Source organism: Dromiciops gliroides, chromosome 6, assembly GCF_019393635.1.
Source record: "Dromiciops gliroides isolate mDroGli1 chromosome 6, mDroGli1.pri, whole genome shotgun sequence".
Lineage (NCBI taxonomy): Eukaryota > Metazoa > Chordata > Mammalia > Microbiotheria > Microbiotheriidae > Dromiciops > Dromiciops gliroides.
In genome coordinates, this window is record NC_057866.1 from 257,794,859 (window position 1) to 257,809,437 (window position 14,579).

A 14,579-nucleotide genomic window follows, 5' to 3' on the forward strand; every position below is an offset into this window, starting at 1 on the left:
AAACTATTGTGCTATCTGCTTGTATTTTATCTTGGAGCACTTGTATTTGGCCATTTTCTTTACTTTTCATGAGAGAGAATGGAAATAGAAACTCTGGATGTCCTCTGTTCAAAATGTCCATTCTCTGCTGAAAACATGCACTGCAAAGAACTAAGGCAGAGATGTCAAACCAGGTTAAACTGTAACTGGGAAAAAGTTTAACAAAATAAAAACAGAATGCAACATAGATAACGTTAATTTGCGGGGGGTTTCCTAAACCAATATGCAAGCTGTTTCTATGAGTGAACCCCAGTGAGCTAAGGAGCAAATGCTTGCAGATTGCATGTTATCTATCACATCTTTATCCCCAAAATGTTGTGATTAGTCCTCACTTTTAAATCTAGCTATTCTATTTAGTCCACATGTGACAATTCATACTAATATATTCACACATGTGAAGAAAAGACACTAACTTAATTGTAAACAAGGGTACCATGTGTCACATACCTCACCAAAACCACCAAAGTACTCTCTTATTTTCTCTTCAGGTGTATCTGGAGAAAGGCCACCAACAAAAATTTTTTTAACAGGTTCTTTTGTTTTCATGGCTTTGGCCCTTTTAGGATCAATCACTTTGCCATTCAATTTGTGTTCTTTCTGGTCCATGACCTAAAGAAATTGAAGCTTTGTTTTAAAAATGTAAATCTTTTTCTATGTTTTCGGAAGTACTAACTAAATTAAAATAGTAAAAGTGGAAAAAATATCTAAGCATGAATTAATTGTAGCATTGGCCAAAGCAAGGAAGGAATGATATATTGATTCAAGATAAACTGCACCAATGTATGTAGTGGTGGGTAGCATGGATGAACATCCATCCATTCAATTCTTTACTTTTGCCCCAAATGACACCTTTACCTCAAATTTGAATTTGAGGATGAGTCACCTAAAAGCCACCATGTTCCTCTAACAATGTACTACTTTTATATGTCCCGCTTGGAATACGGGTCTCCATTCCATTCCCCTCAGCAAGCTAAATAGTGCTGAAACTCAAATAAGGCATCAGCTACTGCTTAGGTGTCAACTAGTGTTAATACAGAGACAGTGGGGGAGATTTAACAGAAGAGCCATCATTGTTCATTGGCAGCAATCTGTCTATATATATGACTGCCATTTCACCTCAGTCCATGACCAATAGAGGAAAGTAAAAGGCTCATCTCTCAAAGTCTAAAATGAGCATCAATTTTGTCAACATGACCTCTTAATTGGTGACAAGTTAATTTTAGGAGACTGTGGGAGAACTTTGCTCACTTTTATGCTGTCTGCACCTCAAACTGTAGTGGCAGGCTCTACTTCTGCTACCCTTTCCCCAGTTATACTTTACACCCTGGGACCAAAAAAAAAAAAAAATCCAGTGGGCACATACAATGTGTCTAAGTATTTTTAGTGTTTTGTAGATATCCTGAGGGAAAATCCAATGTATCCTGGCCCCTGTTTGGTACTGCTAATTCAAACATCACTAATTGATCAGAGCATATAACACGCTACCTTATCTACACTCTCCGATTCTTTAAACAGTACAAAGCCAAAACCCCTTGATCGCCCTGTGATTGGGTCTAACTTCAGAGTGCAGTCTACAACTTCACCAAATCTGGAAAAGTAGTCCTTCAGATCTTTCTTTGTAGTGTCCCAGCTAAGGCCTCCTATAAACATTTTCCTGTGAAGACAAAAAGCAATATTAAAATGCTAAGAAAAACTTGCCTTAAACACTGTCCATATCATTTATTTTTCTCAAACTGCAGGAAATCGGCTGAGAATCATTCAGACACCATTCTCCCTGCACAGGCTCATATAGGGACCTTACTACCTCTAAAGTTTATCAAACACTACATTCCCCGCACTGATTGCTGGACACCTGAGCAAACAGTAAATCAAGAGCCTTTCAATTTGGTATGGTACTTGATGACTTCCTAAATCAGGATCTAAAAACTCTTTTTATGACCAGGGCAAAAGCTTCTGAATGGATTTGACTCATAGAGTTTGAGAACACTGACAAATTTTCATGCAGACTTTCCCAAATCTATCTTTCATTAATTATGTACCACACATATACTAGTATTCAATATTAGCCAGCACTATTTTCTTCCTACCTTGATGCTGCTTCCTTCAAGTTCTGATATGACTGTCCTCACTAAGAGCCTTTAGCTCAAGCAAAGAATTAACAAGAAAAGAAAGGACAAAACTTTTAAATATTTAATGAAGACCGTACAATCCATTAAATAATGAAAAGTACAATCCACCGATTAACCTAGACATACATTAAAAGTTAAACCTCAGTTAATAAAGAGGGAAATGAAGTTTTAACTTAATTTTTCAAGGGTCAAAGCAGAAGACCATAAGCTGTCATGAAGACTTGAGTATTTACCCAAGGGGAGGGGAAAACAGGAGCCCTCTGGTTCCCATTTGAAAAATGTTTACAAACTTAAAGGATGCTCAGAGGCATATAAACATGTTCTTCTTGGTGTTCTGAAACACATACAAGCATATCAAGATTAAAAAGTGATGAATACTATAATTTTTACATCAAGTTGATATAAAAATCCTGAGGTGGAACTTGTGAAATAATTTTCTTCCTCAGGAAAAAACTAGAAACATGGGCTGGATTTTTCATTACCAACTCCATCTAGTGGACCGCTATGTGACTACTATTCAAATTCATTTTTCCAAGTTTACTTCAGCTCTTTTAAGAAGTCCATCCCACTCATCTTAACTACACCTCCTCCCATCATGCCAATTAACTTAGGCGTAATAATGGACTTAGCTCCCAAACACTACTTTTATTTCCAGTGGTAGAAAGGCAACTTTTAATGAAACAAAAATCAGAGCTACCTTTAAGGGTACAATACCACATTTCCAAAATCACATTAGGTACTTAAATGTGTATGTCTGTGGGACTTCTCTATCATCCTTATCAACCCAATAAAATGAAACATTAGCAATTTAAAGTCTATTTAAAAAATGAATTCCAACCCACACATTATGTACTCTTAGGTAGTATTATTACAATATAATTGTATGTGTGATAATAAATTATCTATATATTACAACCAGGTAAAATTTATTTGAATTGGTTCTGTCAAAAGTAGGTAATAGAACACACTACATACAAATTCCGAGTACCACATATATGTACTTAATACCAATTCCCTAGAAAAATATTTCATGTCTGGGCTATTTGATTCCAATAATATATTTACTTTGTTTAATGTAATGTAATTGTAGACTGTCTTTATGTCAAAGACCATAATGTATGCATTATATATAAATAGAAAAATAAGACTATCATCTTATGCTCAAAAATCAATGATGACTTAATTCAGGCTTAAGATAGTTGTAATGAGCTCCAAGTTCAAAGTATGCTACTACAGGCTACTTGTTTCTAATTTTTTTTTTTAAGTGAGGCAATTGGGGTTAAGTGACTTGACCAGGGTCACACAGCTAGTGTTAAGTGTCTGAGGCCAGATGTGAACTCAGATACTCCTGACTCCAGGGCCTGTGCTCTATCTACTGTGCCATCTAGCTGCCCCTCTAATGTATTTTTGCTTCAACTGCTTACCACAATCAATTCAGCAGAAATCATTAGGGATAACCCTACTTTCAATGTGGCTTAAGATAAATAATATTTTTAAAACAGACTGCTTATTTTTAGTAAAGTGAGGATAACAGCAAGTAAGCAAAGCTGTTAAGATGCTGGCATATCAGAAGTGCAACTGACCAGCTTACTTTAAAACAAATTGTTAGTGCCCTTAATTTCAAGGAAAAGTATTAGCTTCACTATTTGAAATCAAATTGTGTGTCAGTTCAATTAGGAACAATTCTATTAATCACAAGGCTTTTTTTCCCCATAGGAATGGTATTTATCTAAGTAAATATGGTCATTCAAAATTCACCTATTATCTAAGAACTTCATAAGTTAAATCCTTAGAGATTTTTTTGTACTCTAAAATTATAAAATCTGATGGTCACTAAAAATATTTAACATATTAACTTTCTAAGGTGTTCATTTATCTTGATTCCCATTTAGCCAGAATGGGTGGTAGTACAGTCTAGTTAAACAAAATGGCATGTATGTATATAAAAACACAGATTTTTCAAAAAGCTTAATATATATATTGAAGATCTTAGGAAATTCAACCTTCTAGGCATCTGAGGGTTTACCCTTTCTTATACCAGCTTATAAAAGAAATCTTTCAAAAAACTACTGCACGCTTCTCTACCTTCTCAGAATATTAGACATAATTTGGTCAGCATCAACTATTCTACCCCAGGAGCCTATTCAAAGACCTTTTGATACTAAATGGCTCCAGACAATAGTTTCTCTCTTCTCCCAGGCAGGCAGTCTGCTGTCATGTCTCCTAGCTGTAACCTCACTCCTACTTTGCTCTGGGATAAGAATCCAGAATAACCAAGCTTGACAAAGCTGTATAATGAAGGGGGGAGGGGGCTGAGGAGGCTGTCCTATTAGCATAGACACTTTGTAGCATCTATTTTTGGCAACTCAGATGTCTTATCTTGTCTCCCCTTCTTGTTCAGCAGTGCCTCAGCTATATGAGGTGCTATACTTAACCCCAATTATACTCCTAAGTACAACTGAATTTGGTTTTTTCCCTATTGATTTAAGCCATTTCAGGATGCTGCAGTGCCCCAAGGCCCTCATTATTACTATCAATGATCATAGTATAAAATAAGGGGGTAGGACCAATACTTTAGATACTGAATTTTTTTAAGTAGGAGTTTAACCTTTTAAAAAATATTAATATTCTATCTCATCTGCTTTCTGTAAACTTCCAAGGATCATGATGTAGCACTGTAATCAATTACCTACATAAACACCCATACAAAATATAAGTATACCTTGTTTAAAAAGCATGCTCCCTCTCTCTCTTTTCCAATCGTCTTACACAAATACCACTGATGGAAGACTGGGGGCTCCTATCACTCTTCTTGAGAGATGTCCTAATTCTTTATAAAGTACTTTACAAGACTTAACCCAAGTAACAAATAGGTAAAATACGTCTCTATTACTAAAACCTACATTTCAATACATTTTAATTTGATATTTAGTAATAAAGAAATAAATTTTAGACTTCGAAATACAATGTTCGTTCGGGTATGTGTTTTTTTAAACTTCCTCAGAATTTGAGAAACTTCAAGTTAAGGATATTATGTATCCAAAATACAATTAATTCAGCACCAAAATAAAAACCAATCAATGGAATGACCATCCCAAGAGGGATTTCAGAGATTATGCTGAACCTATTCAAAACTCTCTTTTTACAGGGGAGAAAACTGATACCCCAAAAAGGGAATAGCTTGCTCAGCGTCACACTGATAGTGAGTGACAGAGCCAGGATTTGAAATCTACTACAGCACAAAAGGAAGACAAGCTGGAGTAATGTGTACCTCAATTTAAAGTAACAGTCATTCAAGTCTAAACCAATACCAAGGCAATACACAGATGACTGCTGTACCTCTACTAATTTGAAGTGGAGAAAGGCCAACTGTTTTTATGTCCTCAGAAATTTCAATTAAAACCTAGGTTAATATTGTTTCTACAATTCTAAATTCTTTGATTCAAGGATTAGGAATGAATTTTTCCTAAAGCTTTCTAAATGACAGACATAAGGAAAGCAAAGATGAATTCAGACCCTAAGCTTCTGAGGGTATTGCTATATTTGAGAGCAACAGTAAATTTCAACATCCACCCAAAATATAAAGTTGAGACTAGAATGAGGGTGTCTTAGAAAAACTATTCTTTGTCCAGTTCAGTGTTATCTATATGGATTCCAGTTTTGAATTTTTGTGAAAGGTGATTACTGAAGTTCTATCTTATTTCCTTCAAGATTCGTAACAAAAGAAATCTAGCAGCAGAAACAGCTAGTGGAAAACTTTCTGGTTAAGGATTCAGTAATTTCTGCTCTCTTCAATTCGACTTTTAACAGTCTGTAGGTGGTCACTAGGGGTTGCAGCAAAAAAGTTGGCATTAGATATTTTATTACTTTTCCCCAATTCTTTTCAAGTAGGTATTTTAAAAGATGACAGGTTTAATCATGACTTAACAGCACTTAAAGCAAACAATTATATAGCTATACAAATTAGAGAACACCTTAAAAATATCAAGTGTTTCAGAATTTTCTTTAATATCCTGCAACTTTCAAACTCACTTATCATTGATGCATTTAGATATAGGCTGGGGGGAAGTTGAGAGGTCATAAACTTTTAACAGCGTGCAAAACTGCTATCAAATGTTAAGGAAGTGATGATGAACAATTTTAGGTATGACCAATCACTGTTATCCAAAGATGTTACATTAAAAAAACTTTCAGAGTAATTAGGTCATTTTTACAAAGACTAGCCTGTGGTGAATGTCTAATGGGTAAATCAAAGCTAACAGCACTTACATATAAAAGGAATCGGATAGAATGATATGAATTGATGTAAAGTGAAGTGAGAAGAGGAAAACAATCTACAATGACAACAGAACGAAGAACAAAAAAAAACCCAATAGCAATAGAAACTGCATAATAACAACTTGACGACCCCCAGAGAGATGACAAGACAACTAACTTTTTTTTATATTATTTAGCTTTTGAGGAACTTTCTTTTTCTTCCCTTTTTTCCTTCCTCTCAAGGGATGGATCTTGGAGAGGGTGAGGAAAGGATACATTAGAAAATGATAAAAAAACAAAACTATCAATAAAAATATTTTATAAACCAGAAGAACCTTTAAGTTCTTTCCAATTACAATAAAATCAAATTTGAAGAATCAAAATACTAGAATAATCCGTAATACCACTTTGGAAATTGATCTCTTGCTATGAAATTACAGATTATATAAAAACTAACCAGTTAACCCCAATTGCAAGGCAGAAAAGTTCCAGTAAAGCTTAGCACTGCCTCACAAAAATTCAGTAGTCTTACTCAGCTAACAGTAATGGTGTTAAGTTGATTTACTGAAAGACATTCTACAAAATTCATTAGCTTTAGAGATCCCTTAGGTGTCAAGGGTGGAAAAAGTCTAACCACTTAATCTGATCCACAACATAACAATAGCAATTAATCAATCAACAAGCATTTATTAAGCTTCAAACCCACAGACAGGAGGGATACAAGAAGAACAAAGAATGAAATAATCTCTACTCACAATGAGTTTACATTCTAATGGTAGAGACAATACATATGCAAATATATCCAGCATAATAATAAATATAAAGTAAATAAACACAAACACTAGGCAGGTTATACAAGGGAGGTGGGAGTGGGGATAATAAAGGTTTCCAGTAGAACATGGAAATTAGAGAATGAATTCTAAGGCATGGGGGATGGCAGATGAGAGATATAAAAGGTCAGTTTGGCCAGAATGCTAGAAAAGCGAAATTGTGGCCAGGTTTTAAATGGATTTAAAAGCTAAACCGGACTTTATATTTTATAGTAAAGGAGTTAGTTAACTAGAGTTAACTGAGCAAGCAGGGAAGCCACTGGGTCAAATCGGCACTTAAGAAAAATTACCTTGGGGCCAAGTGTTTAAGACTAGAGGGAAGAGAAAGGAGGCTGGAGGACCAAATATCTTTGTAAATTAACCTTATGCTTAGTTTAAAAAAACTTTCCAAAATAATGTCTAATTAAAAATCAGGATTCTAGTTCTATTTCACATCATTAAATAAGAGGTATAAAATAAATTACATTTCAATGTGTTATGGCTTAACACGGCAGTAGAAAGGAAAACCTAACCTTGTCTTTTAGGGCCAATGTTTTTAAAAAATGATTTGGTATTAAAGTGTGTTTAGTTCATTTGACTAGTGAAATAATTCTCATTACTTCATTCTATTACCGAAACAGGCTAATAATGCCAACTCCCACTACTTCGGAATGGTTAGAAGGAAAAAAGGAAACAAAAACAAGAATTAAGGAACTAACCAAAGGTCATAGAGGAAGTTAGTGGCAGAGCCTGGGTTTTACCTTGAGTTTTCTGATAAATGGATTCTGGGTATTAACTACATATTCTACTCATGTAAGAATTAACAAGCGCCATAACATATATTATACAACTCAATCTTTAAATTAACTTTTAATATTCAACACTAAAAGATATATTGCATAATTTAACCTTTCCTTTCAGAAGCTTGTAGCTCAGGATAGAAGCTACACGAGAAGAATCATTTGTCTTTCTCGCAAGATTAAAATATAATACAGAGAAACACACAATAGTCATCTAAGCCACAGGTTTCAGAGCTGGTACAGACCTCAAGAGATCATCCAATTCTATCCACAATCTCTTTAAAAATTAAGAAACTGAGGCCCAGAAGGGTTAAGCAACACAGCCCATATCATGTAGTCTTAATGGCAAGAGATAGGACATTTTCATTGAAATGGTTATCATACCTCCACCAGAGCTCCCATATTTTAGATTGTAGGGAATCAAGAATAGAAATAGATGCTCTATTTCCAACCCTACAGGCCACATAGAAGTCATGACAAAAAAAACTTGGGCTTTCACAATGACCACATTTTGTAAAATCCACGAAAAAACGTGTCAGAAGTAACAAAATTATTTCTGTTATTTCTAGTAGAAAATAAGTTCCCCAAAGGCAGGAACGGGTTTTCATTCTGTCTTTGCACCCCAAAGCACAATAGATAGTGCCTTGTACCTAGTATCCATTTAATAAATGCTTGTTATTCATTTCCAAGGTTGTATGGATGATTAAATGAAGAGTGCAAATAATTTTTTTAAAAAATACTAGTAAGAGATTTCAAGAAACAACAGCAGAGTTGTTTAACAAGTTTTCTTCAACTAAAAGCCAGCCGTGCAGATCTGTTAGTGCCCAGTCTGTAATAAAAAAAAGTTCCTCCCATTGGGAAAACTGTTACACAATTTGAGGAATTTCAATAAAAGCTTGTGGGTTGCACTTCTCAACAATAAAATGATTAATAATCAATAGTTTACATACCCGTATACTACCTCACTTAACTTTTTTTTTTAATTTTGTGTTACGAACTCCAAAAGGGATTTTTCAGGATGGATGAAACAAAATTAAAGGCACTGCTCTTTCTTATCACATCTCAAAATTGAATTATCCATACAAACCCAAAGAATTCGGCTCACATCACAAAGGAATCCTGCCATACACTCTGACATGGATGAGATTACAATGCCCATTAATTCAGTTAACATATAACCTACTAAGCCAGAAGGTTTAGGTCCATGTTCTCAATTTTACTTACTCCTATTAGTAATTATACAGCCAGATATTCCTAACCAAATTGGGTTTCATTCATATAGCAACCTCTAAGTAAAATGAAATTTTTTTCCTGTGCATAAGTATTCCCAAAGCACACTTGGGGTCCATTACTTTTAAAAAAAGAACAAATGAGCCCTTAAAGCACAACTCTTCCACCTAAACAGCTTGGGGGGGGGGGGGGGGGGGAGTCATCCCAGGTGACTTAGATAGGCTTCAGACATAGCCAAGGGAGACTGAAAGGAGGAATGGGGGAAAAGTTTCCTGCAAACACACAAAGGAAACATAATTATCCACCCTGGATTAGTGCAGTGGAGTCTGCCTCTATGCCCATTCGTCTGGTTTAGACTTTAACACTCCAAAACATCTATGTATACTGCCATTCACGGCCAGCCAGGAAATGGACACTCGGACTGGGGGGGATCTCAGACCCCATGGAACTTCCTAGGAAAGCAGGAGATGATTGTAGAATCGATTCTCCCTGTTCACTGGTCCTGCCCATCATCTCTCAGATCAGGTATAACTTTGAGAGAATGAAAAACATCAAAGCAAAGAGACCAACTCTCCAGGAACTGTCCTCCCTAGCACAGCTCAGCGTTAGGGAACTACACTAGGAGATCTAAGGGTTTACCTACAGGAACCTTTTACTCAAATGCTGTAAAATTCATGTTATAGAGGGGTGGGGGGTGTATGACACAAAATCATTCTTAATAATCCAAAGCCCCCAAATCTGCGAGAATACCACAAGCTTATTTTCAAAGTAACGTTTTTAGGATAGAAAAACAATACAAATCTGCCACTTTTGCAGAACTCCATACCACTAAAGGAAACTCATTAAGATATATAAAGAATATTAGTATTTAGCATTAGTTTATTTTACAACAACATAGCTTGTGGGGCTTGGTCTTTATTTAAGCAATCTCTCTCCCTCTCTCTTGTCCAAGAGAGCCCTTACTGACTCCCAAGAGCAAAAGGCCAATGTTGGGGAGGGGAAGCTGAAGGCAGCCCAGAACACGGGGCACTTCTCTACAATCCTAATAGGTTGGTGCAATTATTCCCACACCATAGGGCAGTATCTAAGGCAGGATTGAAGCCCAGGTCTTCTGACTCCAAATTGGGCACTTCATCATTTGCTTCACCCTGCCTGTTGCCTTTAAACTATTACTGTCTAAAAGGGAATTAGTTTGTACAAAAACAAGACTTCAGTTCATGCCAATTATCCATTACAAGATTGATTAAAAGGGTTCCAAAGTAACCCCTTTACCTGGCTGCTTGGGAAGCCGGACTCCACACCTCCCAACTCTACCATGCTATCTAATCTTTTTCTAAAAATCACTGAAGTGCTCCTCAGAGCCAGCTCAGTCTCACAGTCTCTAGCTCCAGCAGTTTTATGGGCCATCACAGAGATGGTAAAATTTACCTAGAGTATCTCCCCATTACCCAATTTTCTTCCAGTTCTGGTCCAGGAACTATTCACTTTCCACTGGGCACTGGTCCTTAAAGACTACCCTTTGGGCTAATGTCTGATTCATTTAATTCTAGTACTTCTTATTTAAAAGACCTATAGCTATTTTTAGTGAGTGATAAAGGACAATATTTACACTATCATCTTTTAACAGAGAAATGAAATCAACTTTTAAATTCCTCAGAATAGCATGCAAATATAGACTTGCACAAAGGATGTGTGCATTGCCATACTTAAACATACCTACTGCTTTCCAAACTACTTTATACATCTGGCTGGGTACCTCAGAAAAATCCTAAACACTCCTCTCTTAAAAGGAGAAAGAAAATGTTATTCTGAAGAACAAAATAATGTAACCAACCTTCCAAAGAGAAGACATCCAGGTGTGAAGAAATATCAACCAATTAGGGTCAAACATTCCTGCCTTCCCAAGACCCCAAATCATCTAAAATAATCCCTTTTACATTCCATTAAGGTAGAGAACATGCCTTTTTGTAGTTTTAAACAGGCATATTTAATGTTTACTGAAAATTAAGGGACAAAGTAAAAAGCCAGTAAATATTTCATACCCATCTTTTGTCATCTGAACTAAAGAACTTACATATAGGAAGTGTGTAAGTCTGGTATGAATACAGAACTATTTTTAAAATTAAAATTATGATTTTACTTTTGCCACTTCCAGAACTTTTTATTCTAACATGCAATATATTTCTAAACAATCTCTACAACCAATATGCCTCACATTCAGCATTTAACATAGAATTTCAACAAACACAGACTACTTCATTGTTTTCCATCTTCCTAGGAAACTATGTAAATCAACTATCATCATCGTATGCATTGTTATTTCTTCCTTACAGATAACAAAAAAACTATCACCAGAGATATTTAGCTTATTTATTAATCTTGGCCAACTGCAATTACATGCATTACCACACAGACCAAGAACTACATACAGTGGCGTCAATTTTTGCCCATGGATTACAAATTATAAGAAGTTTTTTCTATCCCAGGTATGTAACATCCTATTCCCTTAAACGATTAGAATTTCCTGGGGAAAATCAATGGGCAACAAATACACTACTACACGGCCTCTGAATGTCATATGGCTATCGAAACCTTTAAAATACAGAAATAAAATGTAAAAGTTTTACCATTCTTCCCGCTGTGCCGTCGCTGCTTCAGAGTGCCGTGGGGAGGAGTTTGAATGGCTAGGGAATTAACAACCGGTACAGCAACCAATCAAAATTCTAGTTTTAGTTTTCGACATTGTTAGGGTTAAAAATGTTTAATTCATTTACACTTCAGTTCAACAAACAGATTACTACAAAGGCAGCTGCTTTGTAAAGTGAAAACTCTCAACTAGTAGAAAGTCTGCCCGTACAAATTAATAGTTAATCCCACCCCCAAACAGCAATAGTTATGCATTAGTCATTTTAGTGCCTTTCCCACAATCAGCGAAAACAAAAACCGAAATGTTAAAAGGCTTAAGTTTCCAAGGGTTTAATTCCTCTCTTTCTTAAAGCACATCATTCAAGATTAGTTTTTTAAGGGCTAGCTGCCCCCCGCCCCCCACCCCTTCCCCAAACGGTAGGATCAGCACAGCCAACGTGACAAGAACCTGACTGGGCCGGGGTTCAAAAATTCCGATTTCCAAATGCTGCCCCCCACCCCCCGCGGCCCGCCCGCCGGCCCCCTCCCCGCAAAAGGGAACCATGGTTTCTCATACTGGCTTAAAGCTACACGTCACCGCTACTCTGCGCATCCAGAGGCACCTTGCTAGGTGATCTCAAAATACCAGCCCCTGTTACACGCGGGGAGTGGGGGCTGCTTCCCCGGGTCACAAGCGGAGCCCCCTCGGGGCCCTGGGGTGGCATCCCGGGTCTCCTCCGTCCCCGAGCGCTACTCGTGACTCGGGGCGCCAAAGGAGCAGCTTTAGTCAGTATACAAAACTATGATTCCCGCTTGGGCAAGTGGGTGAGCGCCAAGGAGCCACAGCCACAGCAAACTGCTTCCGAACCAGCGGCCGCGTGGGGCTGGTGCCCGAGTGGAAAGGCGGGCGGCCGTGGGGGAAGGAGGACCCCCGGACCCCGGGCCGATCCGGCCACGCAAGTTCGCCCCCAAAACGCGGGACAGACGGGACGCGTCCACGCGTGAGCAGAGGCGCGGAGAGGCCGCGTCTACGCGCCGGGGCGGCGCGCGGGAGGCCGCGGCCTAGCGGACATGCCCGGGGCGCCGCCCGCCAAACTTTCAAAAAAGGCCCCGGCGGGGCCTGCGGGGCCGGGCCGGGGGCGCGGCCGGGCCATGTGCTCGGGAGCCGCGCCCCCGCGGAGATCGCGGCCGGGGGGGCCCGCGAGGCTCCGCGGCCGCCCCCTCCCCCCGGGGATTTTAAAAAGGAGATCCCGGGGATTAAAGGGGGAGGGGCCGCACGGGGCGGGGGGGGGGGTACAAAAATAGCGGGAAAAGGAAAAAGCCCCGGGCGGGAAAACGGCCCGGCCGGGGGGAGGGGAGCAGGGGGGATTCGGGCCTGGCCGCCCCTTACTCACCCTTCGTCCTCCTCGTTCTTACTGGCGTCGATCTTGGCCCCTTCCGACTCGGCGCCGGGCCCTTCGGTGCCTCCGGCGCCGCTCCCGGCCCCGGCTCCGTCCGCGGCCCCGGCCCCGGCCCCGGCTCCGGCTCCGGCCCCGGCCCCGGCGCCCGCCGCCGGCGCTGCTGCCGGGGCCGCCGGCGCCGCTACCGCCGCCGCCGCCATGGCTCCCTCCTGCTCCTCCGCCGCCGCGGCCGCGGCCGCCGCGCCGCCGCCCGCCTCCGGGGCCGCCGCCGCCGCCGCCTCCCCGTCCCCGCCGAAATGCTCCTCCGACATGCTGCCGCCGCCGCCGCCGCCTCCGAGACTACGCCCGCCGCCGCCGCCTCCGCCGCAGCCGCGAACCGAAACTAGCAGCAAAGTAATCCCAGCCGCCGCCGCCGCCGCCGCCGCGCGCTCGCTCGATTTAACGCGCGAGGCGCCCCCCCACACGCACACGCACAGGCACAGGCACACACACGGACACGGACACGGACACACACGGGCGGGCGGGCGCGCGCGCGCGCGGCTTCTCCGGCCTCCCTCCCCCCCTCCCCGCTCCTCCCACTCTTGCACGGCGCGCACTCCCGCTCGCCCCGGTAGCGCAGAAAAGAAAATGCAGCAGCGGCGGCCGCTCTTGCCTCCTCCTGGCTTTAATGGCGCCGCCGCGAACCACCTAAAATGGCCGGCGGAAGAGCGGCACGTCCCGGTCACGTGACACAGGAGCGCGCCCTTTCCGCCTCCTCCCGGTCCTCATCGCTGCCCTTTCTTCTTCCTCTTCCCCTCTCCTTAACTCTTTCGCCGGCGCGCGGGAGCCGCTCGCCCTCCTCCTCGCCCTCCCCCTTTTTTCTCTTCTCTCCCTCGATTGCTCTCACTTTCTCTCTCTTCACCCTCCCCCGCCAGACACCCCCCCCCAGCCCCCCCCCCACGTTGCGCGCTCCGCCTCGAAGAGGAAGAGGAAGTGGCGTCGGTCCCGGCCGCGGGCGGGAGCCACCGAGAACAAGGCGGGCGGCCGGGCACTGGATAGAGAGGCAGCCCCTCGCTTTCCCTCCCGCCCGAGGCCGGAGCCCTCCGGCTCGTGTAACTGATTACTCGTAAAATACGCCGGAGCCCGTTGAGCCGCTAGAACGCGCGCGCCGGGGCGCAGGCGCAGGTGCTCCATGGCCCGGACCGGGACCGCCGAGGCTCCATCCGGGTCTTCCACGTGCCGGGCGCTGTGCTGAGCGTGAGCGCAGCCGGCCCTGAGAGAGGCTTGGGGGGAGGGGGGCGCAGAAGTTTG

The 14,579-nt window shown here is 41.4% G+C and overlaps 1 protein-coding gene across 4 annotated transcripts in view; it reads right to left on the reverse strand.

Annotated features, from left to right (window-relative positions):
* HNRNPD (heterogeneous nuclear ribonucleoprotein D) overlaps positions 1-14,156 on the reverse strand; it is an 18,251-nt gene extending 4,095 nt beyond the window's left edge. Inside the window, exons 1-4 of one of the 4 annotated variants that reach the window (XR_006353559.1) lie at positions 13,284-14,154; positions 11,892-11,948; positions 1,525-1,693; positions 487-648 (exon numbers count right to left, since the gene is read on the reverse strand). Coding sequence is in view for 2 of the 4 variants with exons in the window: in XM_043970715.1 (XP_043826650.1) it covers positions 487-648; positions 1,525-1,693; positions 11,892-11,948; positions 13,284-13,600 (705 nt within the window). In the remaining 2 variants the exon portion in view is untranslated. Of the gene's footprint in view, positions 1-486; positions 649-1,524; positions 1,694-11,891; positions 11,949-13,283 lie in introns of all 4 variants that reach the window. The other 3 variants (XR_006353560.1, XM_043970715.1, XM_043970717.1) reach the window with 3 other exon arrangements.
* Positions 14,157-14,579: the final 423 nt, after the last annotated feature.